This window comes from Chlorocebus sabaeus, chromosome 26 (genome assembly GCF_047675955.1).
Source record: "Chlorocebus sabaeus isolate Y175 chromosome 26, mChlSab1.0.hap1, whole genome shotgun sequence".
Classification (NCBI taxonomy): Eukaryota; Metazoa; Chordata; class Mammalia; order Primates; family Cercopithecidae; genus Chlorocebus; species Chlorocebus sabaeus.
Genome location: NC_132929.1, coordinates 48501105 through 48522228, shown reverse-complemented (window position 1 = coordinate 48522228; position 21124 = coordinate 48501105). Strand labels below are relative to the sequence as shown.

At 40.9% G+C, this 21124-nt stretch overlaps 1 protein-coding gene across 3 annotated transcripts in view; it reads right to left on the bottom strand.

The window, feature by feature from the left end:
- The window catches only part of BBS4 (Bardet-Biedl syndrome 4), a 59042-nt gene that overhangs the window by 7354 nt on the left and 30564 nt on the right, over window positions 1-21124 (bottom strand). For 2 of the 3 annotated variants that reach the window (XM_073012290.1, XM_008015985.3), the window contains exons 5-10: window positions 19148-19259; window positions 17697-17769; window positions 7525-7578; window positions 5736-5863; window positions 2223-2277; window positions 544-612 (exon numbers count right to left, since the gene is read on the bottom strand). In XM_073012290.1, coding sequence (XP_072868391.1) covers window positions 544-612; window positions 2223-2277; window positions 5736-5863; window positions 7525-7578; window positions 17697-17769; window positions 19148-19259 — 491 coding nt within the window. The remainder of the gene's footprint in view (window positions 1-543; window positions 613-2222; window positions 2278-5735; window positions 5864-7524; window positions 7579-17696; window positions 17770-19147; window positions 19260-21124) is intronic. The other variant, XM_008015989.3, reaches the window with a different exon arrangement.

Sequence of the window (21124 nt, the reverse complement as noted above, 5' to 3'; positions counted from 1 at the left end):
GGTGCCATCATAGCCTACTGTAGCCTCAAACTCCTGGGCTCAAGTGATCTTCCCTCTTCCAACTTCCAAGTATCTAGGACTACAGGTGTGTGCCACCATGCCTGAATAATAATTTTTTTTTGTAGAGATGGGGGTCTCACTACGTTGCCCAGCCTGGTCTTGAACTCCTGGCCTCAAGCGATCCTCCTGCCTCAGCATTCCAAAGTGCTGGGATTACAGGCATAAGCCACCATGCCCAGCAGATTTATTTTTGACAATAGTTGTGGAGGCATTGCTAATTTCCTAACACAAGCTTTACTAGCACTATGATTCTGCTTTCTGCAGGGGTTACACGTCTATTGTAACAAATGAGCACTTTTAGACGATAAGTAGAGCATACTTGACAATACTTTCAAATAAGAAGAACCACCTTATATTTATATTTTTTCTATTTCTCAGGTATCCAAATTTAAGAAGCTATTCCTTTGCTTTCCAGGGTCAGATCACCTCTAGGAGCAGTGGGACCATCTATCTGAAGGCCAGAGCCTTCACAGTCTGTAATACCTTGTAGTTGGTAGGGTCATAAGTCAGTGCATTGCCAAGATGTTCAAATGCCTTCTGGTAAATGCCAAGCTTGGAAAAAAAAGGAAACAAGACAATTTACATCAGCAAGGAGATGGCAGTTAAGAGTCTGGCCAGAACAGGCGTGGTGGCTCAAGCCTATAATCCCAGCACTTTGGGAGGCTGAGGTGGGTGGATCACTTGAGGTCAGGAGTTCGAGACCAGCCTGACCAACATGGAGAAACCCTATCTCTATTAAAAATACAAAATTACCTGGGCATGGTGACACATGCCTGTAATCCCAGCTACTCAGGAAGCTGAGGCAGGAGAATCGCTTGAACCCAGGAGGCAGAGGTTGCAGTGAGCTGAAATCATGCCATTGCACTCCAGCCTAGGCAAAGAGTGAAACTCCGTCTCAAAAAAAAAAAAAAAAAAAAAAAAAAAAAAAAAACCACGGTGGCCAACCTCACCCAGAACAGAAATGCTCTGGCTTCTTTTTTGAGTTCTCCTGACGAAAAAGAAAAAAAAAAAAAGCAGCTACAGTTACCAGATAATAAAGAAAGAAAACTAAAATCCCCACAGTCTTGGTTTTCCTTCTATTTGTGTTCATCTGTCCCCTGATAAGGTCAAAGTATCTATTTGATAAGAACCATTTCTGCCACACTAGTACTGTTCCACATTAATGCCTCTTGGTAGGAAATGAGCTGGGTATCCTCATCTCCTGTGGAGCCTACCTCCCAAGCCAAAGCCCAGGAAGACCCAGGGTTAAGCTCCTGATTCCTTTTAGAGAAAAATGAAATAGACATAAAGGCCACCATAGAGGCAGGGCTGGAGGCAGAATCAGCTGAACAAAGAACTTGGCAAACGTGTGTATTGGGGAAGGGGGAAAAGCCCTTTGGATACCTGGGCCCTGGGTCCTCAGTCAGAGAATCAATGGAGCTAAAAGAATCCCATTCACATTCAGGAATGTGGAGGGGACAGAAAACTTCTTATTCTAGATAAAGTATACTTTGCCTTCTCTCTTTCCAGTAAGACCCTGGCTGGGAAGAAAGATCAAAAGAAATGGCTTTGCCCCAAAGCCCTAAGAAGTGCTCACTTGTATCCGTTTCTCTCCTCACAACAAAATAACAGCCTCCAAGACCAGAGTTATTTCTCATATATGCTCTTTCCTGGATGGCATAAGAATTTGAGACAGGATCTGGCTCTGTCACCCAGGCTGGAGTGCAGTGGCTCAATCTCAGCTCACTGCAACCTCTGCCTTCTGAGTTCAAGCAATCTTTCCATCGCAGCCTCCCAAGTAGCTGGGACTAGAGACGCATGCCACCATGCCTGGCTAATTTTTGTATTTTTTTGTAGAGACAGGGTCTCACTGGCTGGTCTCCAACTCCTGGGCTCAATTGATCCACCAGCCTCAGCCTCCCAAAGTGCTGGTATTACAGGCATGAGACCACACCCAGCCTATATAAGAACTGTAATTGAACTAGGCTAAAATAGAATTGCTTCCAATTTAAATGCAGAAAATTAATTCCTTTAGCAAAAAGTATCAAATAGAGAGAGTGTAGTTCATGAACTTTATATGACCTTTAGTAAAATAAATATCAGAATGCAGGAAAACCACCATACACACAAACCCAAAAGCATTTCTAATATCAATGCATGAATGAGTAAAGAGTTTTCATTACCTGTAAGTAGAGTAATCCTAAAGTTGTAAGAAGCTCTGTATTTTCTGGTGAGAACCTGCAACATAGAGATGCTCAGAGGGAAACAAGATGTAGATGAGAAACATGGAGACACATGCATGGTAATATGCCCTCGTGCAATACTTAACAGACCCCACTGAGCCTCTTCCTCCCCAAGGAAATACCTGAAGGCAGTTTGGGAACTGCCATCAAAAGTAGGTCATCTCAACCCTGGTGATAGGGAAAACTGCTCAGCAAGAAAAATGGGGCTTAGAATTCAGATTCCTTTCTTAGGGTAAAAGTCCTAAGAAAGAACCTGTGGAATGTTCTGCATGACTGTCTCGGTCACACTGATAAAATTAAAGAACAATGCTTTATAAACCAAGTCAGTCTAGAACACACATAGTTTCACCAGTCCTTTCTTGTGGGATTTTTTTTTTCTATTCTCATTGTGCTCACAATGCCAGGCAGCATAATTTTCTATGTAATTTGGGATCCCAAGGCCCCTAATGCTGTTCTCTCCACTTAAACAAAGATATACCAAGTAGCCAAACTAAACCAAAGAAGGACGATACATACCAATCCTAGGAAAGGTGCTACTGACCTTTGGGAGTAAACACTGATGTACGTAAAGTATTATCTGCTCAATCCCTCACTAATATTTGTCTTTGTCACAAAACCAAGGCAACACTGAGTTGAGATGATCTGACTAAAGGATCATCAGACAGTTTCAAGAGTAAAACACCAAAGGGCTATGAACAATGTCTTCTGCTTCTAAGGAATGACAAAGGGCACTGGTTACCTATAGGAAGACCTGAACCAGAAGATGCAAAGCTCCAGCCAGGGGAGGCCTGAGCTGACCAAACAGAGCTTTCTCAATTCAACTGGGAATCTGCCTTTCACTTTCTGCCATAATACACATTCATTTTGATCACTTCCCTCCCCAAAGCCAGGTAGCTTCTGTAATTTTAGCAATATCGGCTTTCCCACTACAACATGACTACTCTCTCTTCAAAGCTGTAGGTCATGAACTATGGTCTCTATCTTCTCAGTAAGGCTTCAAATTTTAGCTGTCCAATTTCTCCCTTGGGAAATTTAGTGACTGAAGTCCTTGATCGGTTACTGGAAGAATGTTTCCCTTGGGATTTATGTATGCTAATCTCAAAGAGCCAACCCCTAGAAGGCAGGAGTCAGGGATCAGTGCTACTACCTAGCACCACAGAGGCACTTAACATGTTACATGGCTCCTTACTACTTGCCCATATATATAACCTCTTGATGACAAAAGTCTCTTCTGTAGCTTAACAAACCAAGTGATTTTACTGTTTTAGACACAAAATATGGTCAAAGAAAATTCAGAAAGCAGTGTTGTGACTCACATAATCAGGAAATTTACTACCATGGTAGAAGATAAAGATGATTAATAAATTAACAGAAATCTAAGTTTAGTTCAGAATCTAATTATTGGGAATAATAAGCCTTGAACCACAGACCAGACATTCTATTAAGTGACCAAACAAATGAGACAAAGCATTTTGCTACAGCTATTCCATTTAAAGAAACAACACAAGGCCGGGCACAGTGGCTCATGCCTGCAATCCCAGCACTATGGGAGGCCAAGGTAGGCAGATCACTTGAGGCCAGGAGTTCAAGACCAGCCCAACCAACATGGTGAAACCCTGTCTCTGCTAAAAATGCAAAAATTAGCTGGGCGTGGTGGTGCGCTCCTGTAGTCCCAGCTACTCAGGAGGCTGAGGCATGAGAATCGCTTGAACCCAGGAGGCAGAGGTTGCAGTGAGCCAAGATCGCACCATTGCACTCAAGCCTGGGTGACAGAGTGAAACTATGTTGAAATAGAGAGGAGGGGAGGAGAGAGGAGGGGAGGGGAGGGGAGGAGAGAGGAAGGGAGGACAGAGGAGAGAGGAGGGGAGGAGAGAGGAGGGGAGGGGAGGAGAGAGGAGGGGAGGGGAGGGGAGGAGAGAGGAGGGGAGGGGAGAGGAGAGGAAGGGAGGGGAGAGGAGAGGAGAGGAGGGGAGGGGAGAGGAGAGGAGAGGAGGGGAGGGGAGGGGAGGGGAGAGGAGGGGAGAGGAGGGGAGGGGAGGGGAGAGGAGGGGAGGGGAGGGGAGGGGAGGGGAGAGGAGGGGAGGGGAGGGGAGGGAAGGGAGGGGAGGGGAGGGAGGGGAGGGAGGGGAGGGGGAAAGAAAAGAAAGAAGAGGAAAGGGAAGGAGGGAAAAGAAGAAAAGAAAAAAGAAAGGAAAAGAGAAAAGTAGGGAGGGAGGGAGAAAAAGGGGGAAGGGAAAAGGGGGAAGGGAAAAAGGGGAGAAGGGAAAAAGGGGGAAGGGAAAAAAGGGAGAAAGGGAAGGGAAAAGGGGGAAGGGGAAGAGAAAAGGGGGAAGGGGAAGGGAAAAGGGCGAAGGGGAAGGGAAAAGGGCAAAGGGGAAGGGAAAAGGGCAAAGGGGAAGGGAAAATGGGGAAGGGGAAGGGAAAAGGGGAAAGGGAAAAGGGGGAAGGGAAAAGGGAGAAGGGAACAGGGGGAAGGGGGGAAAAGATACCGGTCTCATGCTAATAAGGCTAAATGTTTCTTTTCTTTTTTTTTTAATCAATCAGGAGATTTCTGTCCCTAATAATATATCTGAAAACAGAAGACCTGTTGTTAACATATGATACCAAAATGGCAGACTGTCAGCCAACTCCTAAATCTGTTATTTCCTTCTTCTTGAGTATATGTCTGCCCACTTCCCTTGCAACTATCTCCTAGTTTTGAACCATGGAATGTAAGCAGGAACGATGTGTGCAATTTCTGGGTCATTTAAAACTTATTACCAAGGACAGGTGCAGTGGCTCACACCTGTAATCCCAGCACTTTGGAAGGCTGAGAGGCAAGAGGAGCGCTCGATCCCAGAAGTTTAAGACCAGCCTGGGCAACTTAGCGAGACCTTGTCAACACAAAAAAAGTTTTTTAAAAATTAGCTGGGCATGGTGGCACATGCCTGTAGTCCCAACTACTTGGGAGGCTGAGATAGGAAGATCACTTGAGCCCAAGAGGTTGAGGCTGCAGTGAGCTGTATTCTCCACTGCACTCCAGCCTGAGTGACGGAGTAAGATCCTGTCTCAAAATATATATATATTGCCAGATGCTTATTCCATACTTAGCTTCCCATACCATCTCCTTCCACCACGGCCTGGATGTGGATGTTACATTCAGCAACAACCATGCAGGTAAAGACAACAATCTAAGGAATGGTGAGTTAATAAGGAAGAAACCTGGATCCCTGGCTGACCTTATAGAACAGAGCTGCCCAGCTAACCTAAAGTAGCAGCCATCCTTAAAGGTAAGAAAGAAACAGTCTACCTTATTGAAGCCATTGGGAGCTCTTAAACTTCAGCTTAACCTTTAACTCATACAATAAGTAATTAATCAAACACATTCACTCTTTTAGGCTTGGGAGTTCACATATCCACTCAATTTTTTTTTTTTTTTAGCTTCTCATTTCTAAAGGAAACAGATACACTTACTTCACTGCTTTCTTGTAGATTTCAATGGCCTTGTCCAAGTCTCCCTCCAGCAAGTGGATCTTCCCCAGCATTATATAAGTCAGATCATGCCTATTAAGATTCAGGGCATTGTGCAACCGGTCTTGTGCCTGACAAGTTTGACAAAGTAAAGAAACCAAATCACTACCACTGAATGAACTCTATCTTTATATGGTTAATGTAAAGATAGTTTCTGCTGCATTGACATAGGAACATCACATTTCAGCAAACAGCCCCCACTACCCAAAGACCAAAACATACCAAAACTGTCCTTATTGAAAAGACAGCTGGCGACATGGGATATCTGCTTCTGGAGCCACTTGGAAGAATTTATACAAGATGATTAACCTTTCTGAATGTTTTCTGCCTGATATTCACACCTATGACTCATACTTCATAAGTCAAAAGGGCCATCACAGTACAGTGTAGAGTACTACACTAAACTAAATCCCAGCTGTAACACTGACCAAGTACACAACCTTCCCTATGGTGGGCCCCGATTTCCCCACTAATGTGATGATAAGTGAATAAATAGATTGTTCTCATTTATTCACCCAACTGCTTGCTGTTCTAGATACTAGATATATTTGAGTTAATAAAACCAACTCCTTGCTCTGGAGGAGCTTACCTTCTCCTAGTAAACAAAAGGGCTTTGTTTAGTCATTCACTGATTCAACAAGTATTTATATAAGTGCCAGGTACTGTATTTGCCTAGCCTGTTAGCTGTACAGTAAAATCTAAATATACTTCTTCTCAGCACAGATCCAACCAAAGACTAATCCTTCTTCTCCCCTGACTCAGAATAATCCTGTGAATAGAAATGTGCCTGTTTGAAATCATCTCTGAAGAGAAAAATCTCCTAACCAAGTATATAAAACTATAGATCCATCTACAAAACCTAAGGGGCCCACTAAATGTATTTTATGTACATATATTATCATCTCAGGAGAAAAGTTACAAATGCTAATGTGCATATTTTTTTTCACACCAGTGTGGGATACAGGTTACACCAGTCTGCAAATTGACACAAACTAAACATTGTCAAATGGGTACTAACCAATTCAGATTCTCAGTCCTGGTGGCATTGAAGAAAGGAGAATAAAACTTCACAATCACTGTGAGCTCTATGAAGGAAACTACCCAAAGCTCTCATCACTAAGTTTTAGAGCTCTCAATAGTTTTGTCTACTCCTAATGATATATACTTTTTCTTACCTGAGTATCAAATTTGAGGTAAGCTCAAATTGTCTTCTCTGATATAGGAGCCTATAGCTTAATCACAGTGAAATATAAATTCTCATCATGGAAAATAACTAAAAAAAACCTGAAAACTCAGAAATCAGATCCACTTAAAATTTAAAATTTATTTTCAATGACCCTAAAAACTAAGTTGCTGTCAGGGCATGGAGATAGCTCACATGGTCATGATTACACCTTTAAGACTTAAGGGTCCATTTTTTGATATTTATGTTTTATTAAGCATCTGTTTCTAAACTGGGAAATTTAACTGGAGGTAGAGAAAAACAAGAAAGGAGAAAAACTGTCTTTCCCTCACATTTCTAGAACTTTCCATGTTCTTATTAAAAGCAGAAAACAACAGATGAATAATGACAAGTGAGAATTAAAACAGAAAAAAATGTATAAAGGTACTTTCAATTTTCAGTTCCAAAAACCTCTGCAAGCACTAGGGATAATACAAAATGAGCAAGGTAACAACTTCTGCAGCAACAAGTGCACCCTCAGTGAAATCCATCACCACTTCTGTAAATTACCTTGTTGAACTGCTTCAGGTAAATGTAGCAAACTCCTAGGTTATGGCTGATCTCCTAGGCACATAAAAAAAAGGAAAACAACTCAGGTGCAATTCCACAGTAAGTATTAGAGTGAAACAACAGACATCTAGAGATTGTTATTGCTCGACAAGGTTTAAACTTTAAACCATGCATTACAGTCAGCTTTTTATTAGAGTTCATACTCAAATATATTTGATTGTCAAAAATGAGTTCCTCAATATAAAAAAATACAGATTATAAGAAATAAAAGCAGAATAAACAGGTGATCTTCCTGGATCTATGGGGCACCCTGGGGCACATACCGAGGCCATCCCCATACCTTTTATCTCTAAGAGTTGCCCATCACCCATACCCTTGGCTCCTCCTTCTCCAAAGAGACTACCCACAGCCCCTGCTGAGAGGGCTGCTAGCCACACATTTCCACCCTTAAGTCAGCACAGGTGGATAGTGACACCTGACTCAACTGAAGTCCTTTCCCCTAGGAATCTGGAATTGGAAGAGAGATAGTTACAAGTACTAAATTTACCAGGTGATGTGGACTTGAGGACTGAGCGCCACCTGGAGTCTGCTATAATGGAATACATGTAATTGGAGCCATCTGCAGAATTCTAGAGCTGACATGGGAAAACTATGGTCCATGGGCCAAATGCATTCCCTGCCCTTTCTTATAAAGTACAGATTCATTGGAACACAGTCACAACTATTGTTTTTGTATGGCTCTTTTGCATTAGAACTGCGGAGTTAAGTCATTGCAACAGAGTCTGTATGAAGCTATACAAATTAAAATATTTATTAGCTGGCCCTTTACAAAAAGTTTGCCAACCTTTGATCTACAGAAAGAGAAGATGAAGCAGAAAAGGCAGAGTAGCCACCTTGGTTGCTGAAGCATTCCAGTTCTGCTTCACTAAAAGACCAACCTACATCTCTTGATACTGTTTTATGGACTCTCAAATTCCTTTATAATAAATCTCCCTTTATTTAAGGTAGCTTTGGAGAAGGAGAAAGCAGGGGTAAGGAAAATGCTCTTGGGAAACATAGTAAGAACTACCCTATTAGTAGTGGAGATGTGTCCCTGTCTGAGGAAACATGGACCCCAGGCTCAGAGATAACAACTGATTTAAGGTTTTCCAAGTCTCCTAAAACAGTAACAGCAACAAAACAGCAACCATTGGTTGAGCACCTACTAAAGTCAGGCTTTATGCCAGATATTTTCACATATGTTACTTTAATTTTCAGCAAGCCTGCAACATAGTTATAATTTTTCCAATTTTACAGATAAGGAAATTGAAGCTCAGAGATGTTGAGTAGATTACCTAATAACACAGAGAGTACCAACAGTGGGATTTTTTTCTTGTTTAGTTCTATATACTAGGGAGAATTTCAATCATATATAAGTGCAGACAGAATCACATACTCATCATCCTGTCCCAACAACCACCCAATCCACACTCCATCTACTCCCACAACTTTTGTAAGCAAATAACAGATAGCCCAACGTTTTATCCACAAATGTTTCTGTATGCATTTCTAAAAGATAAGGCCTTTTTATAAACCTACCCACATCGTCATACTCAAAAAAAATTACTGACTGCTTGATATTAGATATTCAATTAGGTTAAAATTTCAAATTATCTCACAAATGCCTCACATTTAAAAAATTTTTTTATTCAATCACAAATCATGTCCATATTATAGAACACTAGGATTTGAACTCAGGCCTGCCTCCAAAACTTGTATACTTCCATCTTTGTCATGCTATAAGAATGCATACCTGGAGAGAGACAAGGCAGAAATAAAGCCTTTCTTGTCCTTTAAATGTCCTGCTCTGCAGTAGGAATTGTCAAGGCAAGTAAGTAAACAAATAGATGTCCTGAAGGCTAACCTCTGACCTTTTAAAATCTTTGACATAGATAGTTGAGAAGGCAGCAATATACCTTTAACAAACTGCAAAAGAAATTTGGAAAGGGTAACAGAACAAATCAGAGTCAAATCCTATCTTTCAGGAGGTAAGGGAATCCAGCAGACATCCTGCAAAGGCAGTTGGTACACTGGAAAGATCATAGTCTTAAGACGAAGAATCTTACATCATCCTAGATACAGGTCTGAATTCCAGTTCTGGCTTAGCAACTACCTCACTGTAGCAACTTCCTACCCTTCAGCAAGACATTCCATCTTCCAAAGCCTTAGCTTCCTCACTTGTCAATGGGGGAAATTCTCCCTACTTAACAGAGCTGTTCCAAAAGTCAAATAAGATAATGGCAGAAAGAATTACTGTTTCCCTGTTGCAGCAAGACTGTGGAACACCCTGATGAGTCCAAGAAAGTAGGGCTACAAGGTTTTTTTTGTTTTGTTTTGTTTTTTGAGACAGGGTCTCGCTCTGCTTCCCATGCTGAAGTGCAGTGATACAATCACAGTTCACTGCATCACTGCAGCCTCAATCTCCTGGGCTAACGTGATCCTACTACCTCAGCCTCTAGAATAGCCAGGACTACAGGTGCACACGACCACTCATTTTTATTTTATTTTATTATTATTTTTTTCTAGAGACTGGGTCTTTATGTTGCCCAGACTGGTCTCAGACTCCTGGACTCAAGTGATCCTCCCTGCTCAGCATCCCAAAGTGCTGTTATTACAGGTATGAGCCACCATGTTCCAGCTACTATAAGGTTTTCTACAGGTATTTATGAAATATGTAGGGTAGAGAAGGGCTGTTAATAAAAATAAAATTAAAAATCATTAAAATATTCTAAAAAGAAAAGAAAAAGGCCATGATGGGGAAAATTTTAAACAAAAATTTAAAAGTGTCAAAAAAAAAAAAAAAAAGAGACAGTGGCTCACACCTGTAATCCCAGCATTTAGGGAGGCTGAGGTGGGCAGATCATGATGTCAGGAGTTCAAGACCAGCCTGACCAACATGGTGAAACCCCATCTCTATAAAAATCCAAAATTAGCTGGGCATGGTGGCGGGTGCCTATAAATCCCAGCCACTCAGGAGGCTGAGGGAAGAGAATCACTTGAACCCAGGAGGCAGTGGTTGCAATGAGCCAAGATTGAGCCACTGCACTCTAGTCTGGGTGACAGAATGAGACTCCATCTCAAAAAAAAAAAAAAAAAAAAAGATAGCTAAACAGAAAGCAGCAGAAACCTCGGCAGAGGTAAATGCCCCCATCCGACAGCTTTGAATAGAGCAGTGGATCTCCAGGCACAGAGGTTGAGATCTGAGAATGGACAGACTGCCTGCTCAAGTGGGTCCCTGACCCCTGAGTAGCCTAACTGGGAGACATCCCCCACTAGGTGCAGACTGACACCTCACACCTCACAAGGTAGGGTACACCCCTGTGACGAAACTTCCAGAGCAACAATCAGACAGCAACACTCGCTGTTCAGCAATATTCTATCTTCTGCAGCCTCCACTGCTGATACCCAGGCAAACAGGGTCTGGAGTGGACCTCAAGCAAACTCCAACAGACCTGCAGCTGAGGATCCTGACTGTTAGAAGGAAAACTAACAAACAGAAAGGACACCCACACCAAAACCCCATCAGTATGTCACCATCATCAAAGACCAAAGGCAGATAAAACAACAAAGATGGGGAAAAAGCAGTGCAGAAAAGTTGGAAATTCAAAAAATCAGAGCGCATCTCCCCCTCCAAAGGAATGCAGCTCATCGCCAGCAATGGAACAAAGCTGGACTGAGAATGACTTTGACGTGTTGAGAGAAGAAGGCTTCAGTCGATCAAACTTCTCAGAGATAAAGGAGGAACTACGAACCCAGCGCAAAGAAACTAAAAACCTTGAAAAAAGATTTGACGAATGGCTAACTAGAATAACCAATGTAGAGAAGACCTTAAAAGAACTGATAGAGATGAAAACCGTAACACGAGAACTACGTGACAAATGCATAAGATTCAGTAACCGACTCGATCAACTGGAAGAAAGAGTATCAGCGATTGAAGATCAAATGAATGAAACAAAGCGAGAAGAGAAGTGTAGAGAGAAAAGACTAAAAAGAAATGAACAAAGCCTCCAAGAAATATGGGATTATGTGAAAAGACCAAATCTATGTATGATTGGTGTGCCTGAAAGTGACAGGGAAAATGGAACAAACTTGGAAAACACTTTGCAGGATATCATCTGGGAGAACTTCTCAACCTAGTAAGGCAGGCCAACATTCAAATTCAGGAAATACAGAGAACTCCACAAAGATACTCCTCAAGAAGAGCAACTCCAAGACACATAATTGTCAGATTCACCAAAGTTGAAATGAAGGAAAAAATGTTAAGGGCAGCCAGAGAGAAAGGTCAGGTTACACACAAAGGGAAGCCCATCAGACTAACAGAAGATCTCTTGGCAGAAACTGTACAGGCCAGAAGAGAGTGGGGGCCAATATTCAACATTCTTAAAGAAAAGAATTTTCAACCCAGAATTTCATATCCAGCCAAACTAAGTTTCATAAGTGAAGGAGAAATAAAATCCTTTACAGACAAGCAAATGCTCAGAGATTTTCTCACCACTGGGCCTGCCCTTCAAGAGATCCTGAAGGAAGCACTAAACGTGGAAAGGAACAACCGGTACCAGCCGTTGCAAAAACATGCCAAAATGTAAAGTCCATCGATGCTAGGAAGAAAATGCATCAACTAACGAGCAAAATAACCAGCTAATATCATAATGACAGGATCAAGTTCACACATAACAATATTAACCTTAAATGTAAATGGACTAAATGGTCCAATTAAAAGACACAGACTGGCAAATTGGATAAAGAGTTCAAGACCCATCCGTTTGCTATATTCAGGAGACCCACCTCACATGCAGAGACACACATAGGCTCAAAATAAAGGGATGGAGGAAGATCTACCAAGCAAATGGAAAACAAAAAAAAAGCAGGGGTTGCAATCCTAATCTCTAATAAAAGACTTTAAACCATCAAAGATCAAAAGAGACAAAGAAGGCCATTACATAATGGTAAAGGTATCAATTCATCAGGAAGAGCTAACTATCCTAAATATATATGCACCCAATACAGGAGCACCCAGATTCATAAAGCAAGTCCTTAGAGACTTACAAAGAGACTTAGACTCCCATACAATAATAATGGGAGACTTTAACACCCCACTGTCAACATTAGACAGATCAACGAGACAGAAAGTTAACAAGGATATCCAGGAATTGAACTCAACTCTGCACCAAGCAGACCTAATAGACATCTACAGAACTCTCCACCCCAAATCAACAGAATATACATTCTTCTCAGCACCACATCCCACTTATTCCAAAACTGACCACATAGTTGGAAGTAAAGCACTCCTCAGCAAATGTAAAAGAACAGAAATTATAACAAACTGTCTCTCAGACCACAGTGCAATCAAACTAGAACTCAGGACTAAGAAACTCAGTCAAAATCGTTCAACTACATGGAAACTGAACAACCTGCTCCTGAATGACTACTGGGTACATAACGAAATGAAGGCAGAAATAAAGATGTTCTTTGAAACCAATAAGAACAAAGATACAACATACCAGAATCTCTGGGACACATTTAAAGAGTGTGTAGAGGGAAATTTATAGCACTAAATGCCTACAAGAGAAAGCAGGAAGGATCTAAAATTGAAGCCCTAACATTACAATTAAAAGAACTAGAGAAGCAAGAGCAAACACATTCTTATACACCAGTAACAGACAAACAGAGAGCCAAATCATGAATGAACTCCCATTCAAAATAGCTTCAAAGAGAATAAAATACCTAGGAATCCAACTTACAAGGGATGTAAAGGACCTCTTCAAGGAGAACTACAAACCACTGCTCAGTGAAATAAGAGGACACAAACAAATGGAAGAACATACCATGCTCATGGATAGGAAGAATCAATATTGTGAAAATGGCCATACTGCCCAAGGTAATTTATAGATTCAATGTCGTCCCCATTAAGCTACCAATGAGTTTCTTCACAGAATTGGAAAAAACTGCTTTAAAGTTCATATGGAACCAAAAAAGATCCCACATTGCCAAGACAATCCTAAGCCAAAAGAACAAAGCTGGAGGCATCACGCTACCTGACTTCAAACTATACTACAAGGCTACAGTAACCAAAACAGCATGGTACTGGTACCAAAACAGAGATACAGACCAATGGAACACAACAGAGCCCTCAGAAATAATACCACACATCTACAGCCATCTGATCTTTGACAAACCTGACAAAAACAAGAAATGGGGAAAGGATTCCCTATTTAATAAATGGGGCTGGGAAAATTGGCTAGCCATGAGTAGAAAGCTGAAACTGGATCCTTTCCTTACTCCTTATACGAAAATTAATTCAAGATGGATTAGAGACTTAAATGTTAGACCTAAAACCATAAAAACCCTAGAAGAAAACCTAGGTAATACCATTCAGGACACAGGCATGGGCAAGGACTTCATGTCTAAAACACCAAAAGCAACAGCAACAAAAGCCAAAATTGACAAATGGGATCTAATTAAACTAAAGAGCTTCTGCACAGCAAAAGAAACTACCATCAGAGTGAACAGGTAACCTTCAGAATGGGAGAAAATTTTTGCAAACTACTCATCTGACAAAGGGCTAATATCCAGAACCTATAAAGAACTCAATCAAATTTACAAGAAAAAAACAACCCCATCAAAAAGTGGGCAAAGGATATGAACAGACACTTCTCAAAAGAAGACATTCATACAGCCAACAGACACATGAAAACAACGCTCATCATCACTCGCCATCAGAGAAATGCAAATCAAAACCACAAGGAGATACCATCTCACACCAGTTAGAATGGCAATCATTAAAAATTCAGGAAACAACAGGTGCTGGAGAGGATGTGGAGAAATAGGAACACTTTTACACTGTTGGTGGGACTGTAAACTAGTTCAACCATTGAGGAAAACAGTGTGGCAATTCCTCAAGGATCTAGAACTAGAAATACCATTCGACCCAGCCATCCCATTACTGGGGATATACCCAAAGGATTATAAATCATGCTGCTATAAAGACACATGCACACGTATGTTTATTGCGGCACTATTCACAATAGCAAAGACTTGGAATCAACCTAAATGTCCAACAGTGACAGACTGGATTAAGAAAATGTGGCACATATACACCATGGAATACTATGCAGCCATAAAAAACGATGAGTTCATGTCCTTTGTAGGGACATGGATGCAGCTGGAAACCATCATTCTCAGCAAACTATCACAAGAATAGAAAACCAAACACCACATGTTCTCACTAGGTGGGAATTGAACAATGAGATCACTTGGACACAGGAAAGGGAACATCACACACCGGGGCCTATTGTGGGGAGGGGGGAGAGAGGAAGGATAGCATTAGGAGATATACCTAATGTAAATGACGAGTTAATGGGTGCAGCACACCAACATGGCACATGTATACATATGTAAGAAAACTGCACGTTGTGCACATGTACCCTAGAACTCAAAGTATAATTTAAAAAATTCAAAAAAGAATGGCTGTTTTGTGAACGACCACATCTACTAGTAACAATGGTATAGTTATCCCAAGTGAGTCAGTAATACCAAATGAGCTCTTTCAACCAACTGGATAGATTAAGAAACACATTCCATTCCCCCTGTGACCCTGAGCTCTCCTGTTTTACCTCTTCCCTGTCTCCCTCTATGGGTTCTCTTCTTCTGCTCAGTCCTTCAAAATTGCTTTTTCATGGCTCACACCTGTAATCCCAGCACTCTGGGAAGCTGAAGCAGGAGGGTCACTTGAGGCCAGGAGCTTGAGACCACCCTGGGCAACATAATGAGACTTAATTTCCACAAAATAAATTTAGCCAGGCATGGTGGCATGCACCTGTAGTCCCAGCTACTCAGGAGGCAGAGGCAGGAGGATCACTTGAGTCCAGGAGTTGGAGGTTACAGTAAGATATGATCACCCCACTGTACTCCAGCCTAGGTAACCTTGTCTCTTTAAAAAAAAAAAAGTAAAAAACTCTTTTTTCCAGGATTCCATCCTCAGCTCATTGCAGGGTAATGTCAACCAATCTAATGGCTTCAATTACCACCTTTATGTTGTTGACGCCAGAATGTACATCTCTACTCCAAAACACTTGAGTTTCAGATTTCTATATCCAACCACACTGGACACATCTCAATTTAGATATCCCCTCAGAACGTAAAACTTATTATATCCAAAATCCTCTGAAAGACAGGATTTAACTCTGATTTCTCACCATCACCTTCTTCCAAAACTTGCTCCTCTTCCTTCCTGTATTTCCTATTCTAGTTGATTATCTTATAATCCACCAGTCCATCGTTGCATCTCCAGGACATAGACCAGTGCTTGGCATATAGCAGATATATTCATTTTTTGAAAAACCAACTGAATGAAAAAGTACATGAATTTTTCTTTATCTGCAGCTTCACTCTGGCTGTTAGCTATTACAAACTCCACGGCATAAAGACTCAACTCAATTCTCTGACGTACAGAAGAAAAGCGACTGACAAATTGAACACACTTCAAAAATAATAGTGCCCCATAAGAACTGCAAAGGAAATCCATCCTAATTCTCTGTACTAATAAATCTAGTCCTTCACTCAAAGATATGAACGTCTCCCCGAGAATCATCAAATACTTGAAAAATACCAACAGCATAAAATAGAAGAACCAAAATGCAGAGTTAGAAAAAGATAATTCTGAGAAGCAGAACAGAACTTTAAGAATCAGAGACACTGAAGACAAGATTTATGGAAATTAAAGATACAGTAAAAGGAAATGAAATAAAAAATATTAGATGGATATGGTATATAACAGAATACAAATAGCTAAAAACAAAAATTATGATACAGAAGATAAGACTGAATACGTGTCCTGAACATACAATAAAAGGACAAGGAGGGTCAGGCGTTGTGGCTCGCACCTATAATCCCAGCACTTTGGGAGGCCAAGGCAGGTGAATCACCTGAGGTCAGGAGTTGCAGACCAGACTGGCCAACACGGTAAAACCCCATCTCTACTAAAAATACAAAAATTAGCCGGGCATAGTGGCAGGCGCTTGTAATCCCAGCTACTCAGGAGGCTGAGGCAGGAGAATCACTAGAACCTGGGAGAGAGAGGTTGCAGTGAGCCAAGATCACGCCACTGCACTCCAGCCTGGGCGACACAGTAAGCCTCTGTCCCAAAAAAAAAAAAAAAGGACACGGAGGTAGAAAATGAGAGGCAAGTTAAGAGTTGTTGTAGAGAATAGTTAGAGAACATGTCTCATAGAGAATGGAAAACAGTGTGGCAGATGCTGCTAGTTATCTGTCTGCCTACCTGCTACCTACTCTTCTCTTTTTCCTTACTAATAGAACCCTATTTTTGTTTAGAGTGGCAATGTGACCAGATTAAAAACTACATTTAGCCAGCCTTCCTTCTAGAAGGAGAGCTGACATGACATAAGTGGAAGTCTGTGGGGGCTTTTGGGAAAGTTGTGCTTTCCCAATATAGGCTCTGTCCTTTTCTCCTTGTTGCTTTCTCTTTCTCCCTCCCTAGAATGCAGATGTGATGTCAGATGCAGCAGTCTTCTTGTAACCATGAGGAAAAACTCTCGGCCTTGACATCCGAGGACTGCCAAATCAATGCCAGCAACTATTTATGTGGACATCTTGTTTCAAGAGAATTAAAAAAATAACCCCCTAATTTGTAAAGCCAATATTTAGTTGCATTTACACACAATCCCCAATTGACACAAAGAGAAGGGGAGGGGAAAAATAAAGAACTACTCCAAGGCCCTGACCCAAAGAAAGGCAAGGGTCTTCAGAATGAGTCAACTGAGTGTCACACCGATGGGGATGGGAAAAAGAGATGAAACACAACTAGATGCCTATTGCTGATATTGTGGAATTCCAATGATGAAAAAAATACCCAAAGCTTCTAGGGGTCATCAACAAGAATCAGACTGGTAAGAGATTGCTCATCAGCAAACTGTTAGAAAATCATGCAGCAACACCTGCAAAGTTATGAGGAAACATGGGTTTTTGATCCTATACTTAGACAAATCATGAATTCAGTATAAGGATAAAATCAAGATATTTTTGGAACGTAAGAATTCATAAATAAGACAGCCATATGATAAATGGAACCATTAGCATGTTTACTAATAAGAAGGAACTGAAAGTTCTCTACTTACCCAATCTTTCTGGTTGAGTTTAGCTGCTTCATTATATACTTCAATGGCAGCTTTATGTTTTCCCAAAAGAAATCTGTAAAAGATACATTTTCCATAATTATTACCTGAAAATTCTTAGAAGACTAACTCTACTAGTCCCACATTTTACTCATATTTCATCCAGCAGAGAATTCTAGAAGCCTTTTCTCCATGAGCTGGTTGTGCTGGTTTGGTCAGTGAAGCTGCTATACACTAACAGCAGAAGCTCTCTTAGTAGGGATTGCATTGGCAGCTGTTCCAAGGTCTTGGTCTCATTCTATACCAATTTTAGTGAGAGTCTTGTGGAATTTTTCTCCTACAATGTACTATAAATGTAGACCAAAAAAGAAATAAGCCAAATGATATGCCATGTTAAGCAGTAACTATCATTATTTATCATCACCCATTAGGGACATGTCCTTTCCTTCCAAGACTAAGTCTCTTTCCTTGATATTGGATCCTGACTTTAGAGAGAAACAGGGAAAACTAAGCTTTATGCAAAAACAACGCAGGTATGAATGGCAACGTGGCTAAGAAAGGGGAGATGGGAACTCCATGGAACAAAGGACTGAAAAGGGAATACCTAGTAGTTTATAAAGACCTTTGAGATTCTTTCCACCTAGGAATCTTTAGGACATTCACTCAACAAATACAGATGCTCCCCAACTTATGATGGGGTTACATCCCAATAAACCCACTGTAAATTGAAAATACTGTAATTCAAAAATGCACGTAATACATCTACTCTACCAAACATCATAGACAGCCTAGCCTATCTTAAGCATGCTCAGAACACTTACTCTGTTCCATGGAGTTCCTATCTCCACTTTCTTAACTACGTTTGCTGACAGTTGGGCAAAATCATCTAACAAAATGCCACTTTTATAATAAAATGCGGAATATCTCATGTAATTTACTGAATACTATACTGAAAATGAAAAACAGAATGGCTGTATGGATACTTGAAGTACAGTTTCTACTGAATACATAACAATTTTACATCATTGTAAAGTTGAAAAATTATATAAGTTGAACCATCAGAAGTCAGGAACTCTCTGTCCTTACTCAAAACTTACTGTGTGATAGATATTCAGTGTTAGAAGAGTAGACGAGAAAAATTCCAAGGATTGCCAATAAGTTTAGAAGACTTTAGGGTATAAGGTGTCTCTATTTACATGAAAAACAATATCAGTTCCCCCATCAAACTAGAATGCACAGTGTTTAAAACACTTAGTTCCTTAACACTAGTTATCTCATTTTCTCAAATTTCAAATTTAATCCATGCTCTTTAGAGTAAATCCCATTATACCTATTAAACCATTCCCCACTTGTGTATCAGGCTGATGTGGCTGCCAGCAGCAAGCTGTACCTAAGAATGCATTTTACACTGTTCTCTGTGAGTGCCCTAGGGCCTCCAGGTTGCCAATACTCACAAAGATCTCGCCACCTGCTTGAGGTTATCAGCACTCTGAGGGCTTAGAACTGCACATGTCTGGAAGAGTTCTAGGGATTCTTGGATATTTCCTTCCAGGCGAAATATCAATGCTGCCAAGAAACAGAAAATACAAAAAAAAGTAAAACCATGTTCTGGGAAGAATGGAGCCTGGGGTCAGAAAAATTGGAGAAAAGAAAACTGGGAAACCACATCAAGTAAATCCTTTGGACAACTGTATCCTTAATACAATCAGATATTACTTCAGACAGGCTGAAACAATGACCAAAACTGTTGACAAGCTAAACTCTCTTTTAGTAAGGTAACTCAACCCTACCTACTTCTCTCTCTACTCCCACGATCCATCACACAGATAATCAGTTCCTCTGCAAATTATCACACAAACTCTTCACATTAAGAGCATTTTGGGGCTTCCCCATCAGATGCTTCATTTATCATAATTGACTTCCAACTGATAGTTTTCAGACTGAACCCCCAAATGGGGCAAATGGAATCAATACCTCAAATTCAGCACAGAGATTCTGACAAAGAATACAGTAACACTTCAGACTTCGGTTGTCAGTATAACAACCAGTTAGAACCAGAGGTTTTTCCTAGGCCTATGTTTTCAGAAGAATTTATCAGACATTGAAAGTCTGATACTTGTGACACTGGGAATAAGAGCATTTTTTGCCATGATGTCCTAAATTTGTCAATATCTTACCAATTATGTCAGAAAATTATAGGTTAATCTGAAGACTACAAATGCAATGAATGGTAAACAAAACCATTCATTCACACCCAAGAGCCAAAAAGAAAGTTCCTGGAAAAACTAAGAATGCTACTTATGCCACTAAAGAGGAAAATTTAAGTCAGTGGGATGGGTGCAGTGGTTCATGCCTGTAATCCCAGCACTTCGGGAGGCCAAGGCAGGCAGATCACCTGAGGTCAGGCATTTGAGACCAACCTGGCCAACATGACAAACTCTTGTCTCTACTAAAAATGCAAAAACTAGCCAGACGTGGTGGCATGTGCCTGTAATCCTAGCTATTAGTAGGGCTGAGGCAGGAGGATTGCATGAACCTGGGAGGCAGAGGTTGCAGTGAGCTGAGATCATGCCACTGCACTCCAGCCTGGGCAACAGAGCGAGACTCCGTCTTTTTAAAAAAAAAAAAAAAAAAAAAAAGTTAAGTGAGTGGTCCTTAGGTTTCTGATGAGCTGAATTTACACTCTGCTTTATCTTGTTTATTTCTAGGCTTCTTCCCCTCATCCTGATTAACCTTACAAAAATCCTCAAGCTCTTCTTCATCTCTTTTAGCATGATTACAAGGAATCCTTCCAAAAGCATCTTCTGGCCCTGAAATCACTGTATCAGGCAGAAATCCTAAGCATCCATTCCAAAAAACACTAGCCAGAAACTAAAATATGGGTAACGATAGCAATTTTTTAACATTACTAGTCATTTCCGAAGTCAAATCCAACACAGTAATTATATTCAGATTCCATAAAAAGATTAATACGGAATAAAACCTTTCTGGAACATTTACGCTCATGCACCTGTAATGACATTTTGGTCGACAGCTGTATAAATGATGATGATCCCTTAAGATTATCTTGAAGAGGAAAAATTCCTATTGCCCAGTGATGTCATAGCAATCAAAACAGTGCAATGCATTACTCACCTACCTGTAGTGATGCTGGTATAAACAAACCTACTGTGCTGCCAGTCACATAAAAGTACAGCACATACAATTATGTATATATAGAACTTAATACTTCATAATGATAATAAATGACTACAGGCCGGGCGCGGTGGCTCAAGCCTGTAATCCCAGCACTTTGGGAGGCCGAGACGGGCGGATCACGAGGTCAGGAGATTGAAACCATCCTTGCTAACCCGGTGAAACCCCGTCTCTACTAAAAAATACAAAAAAAAAAACTAGCCGGGCGAGGTGGCGGGCGCCTGTAGTCCCAGCTG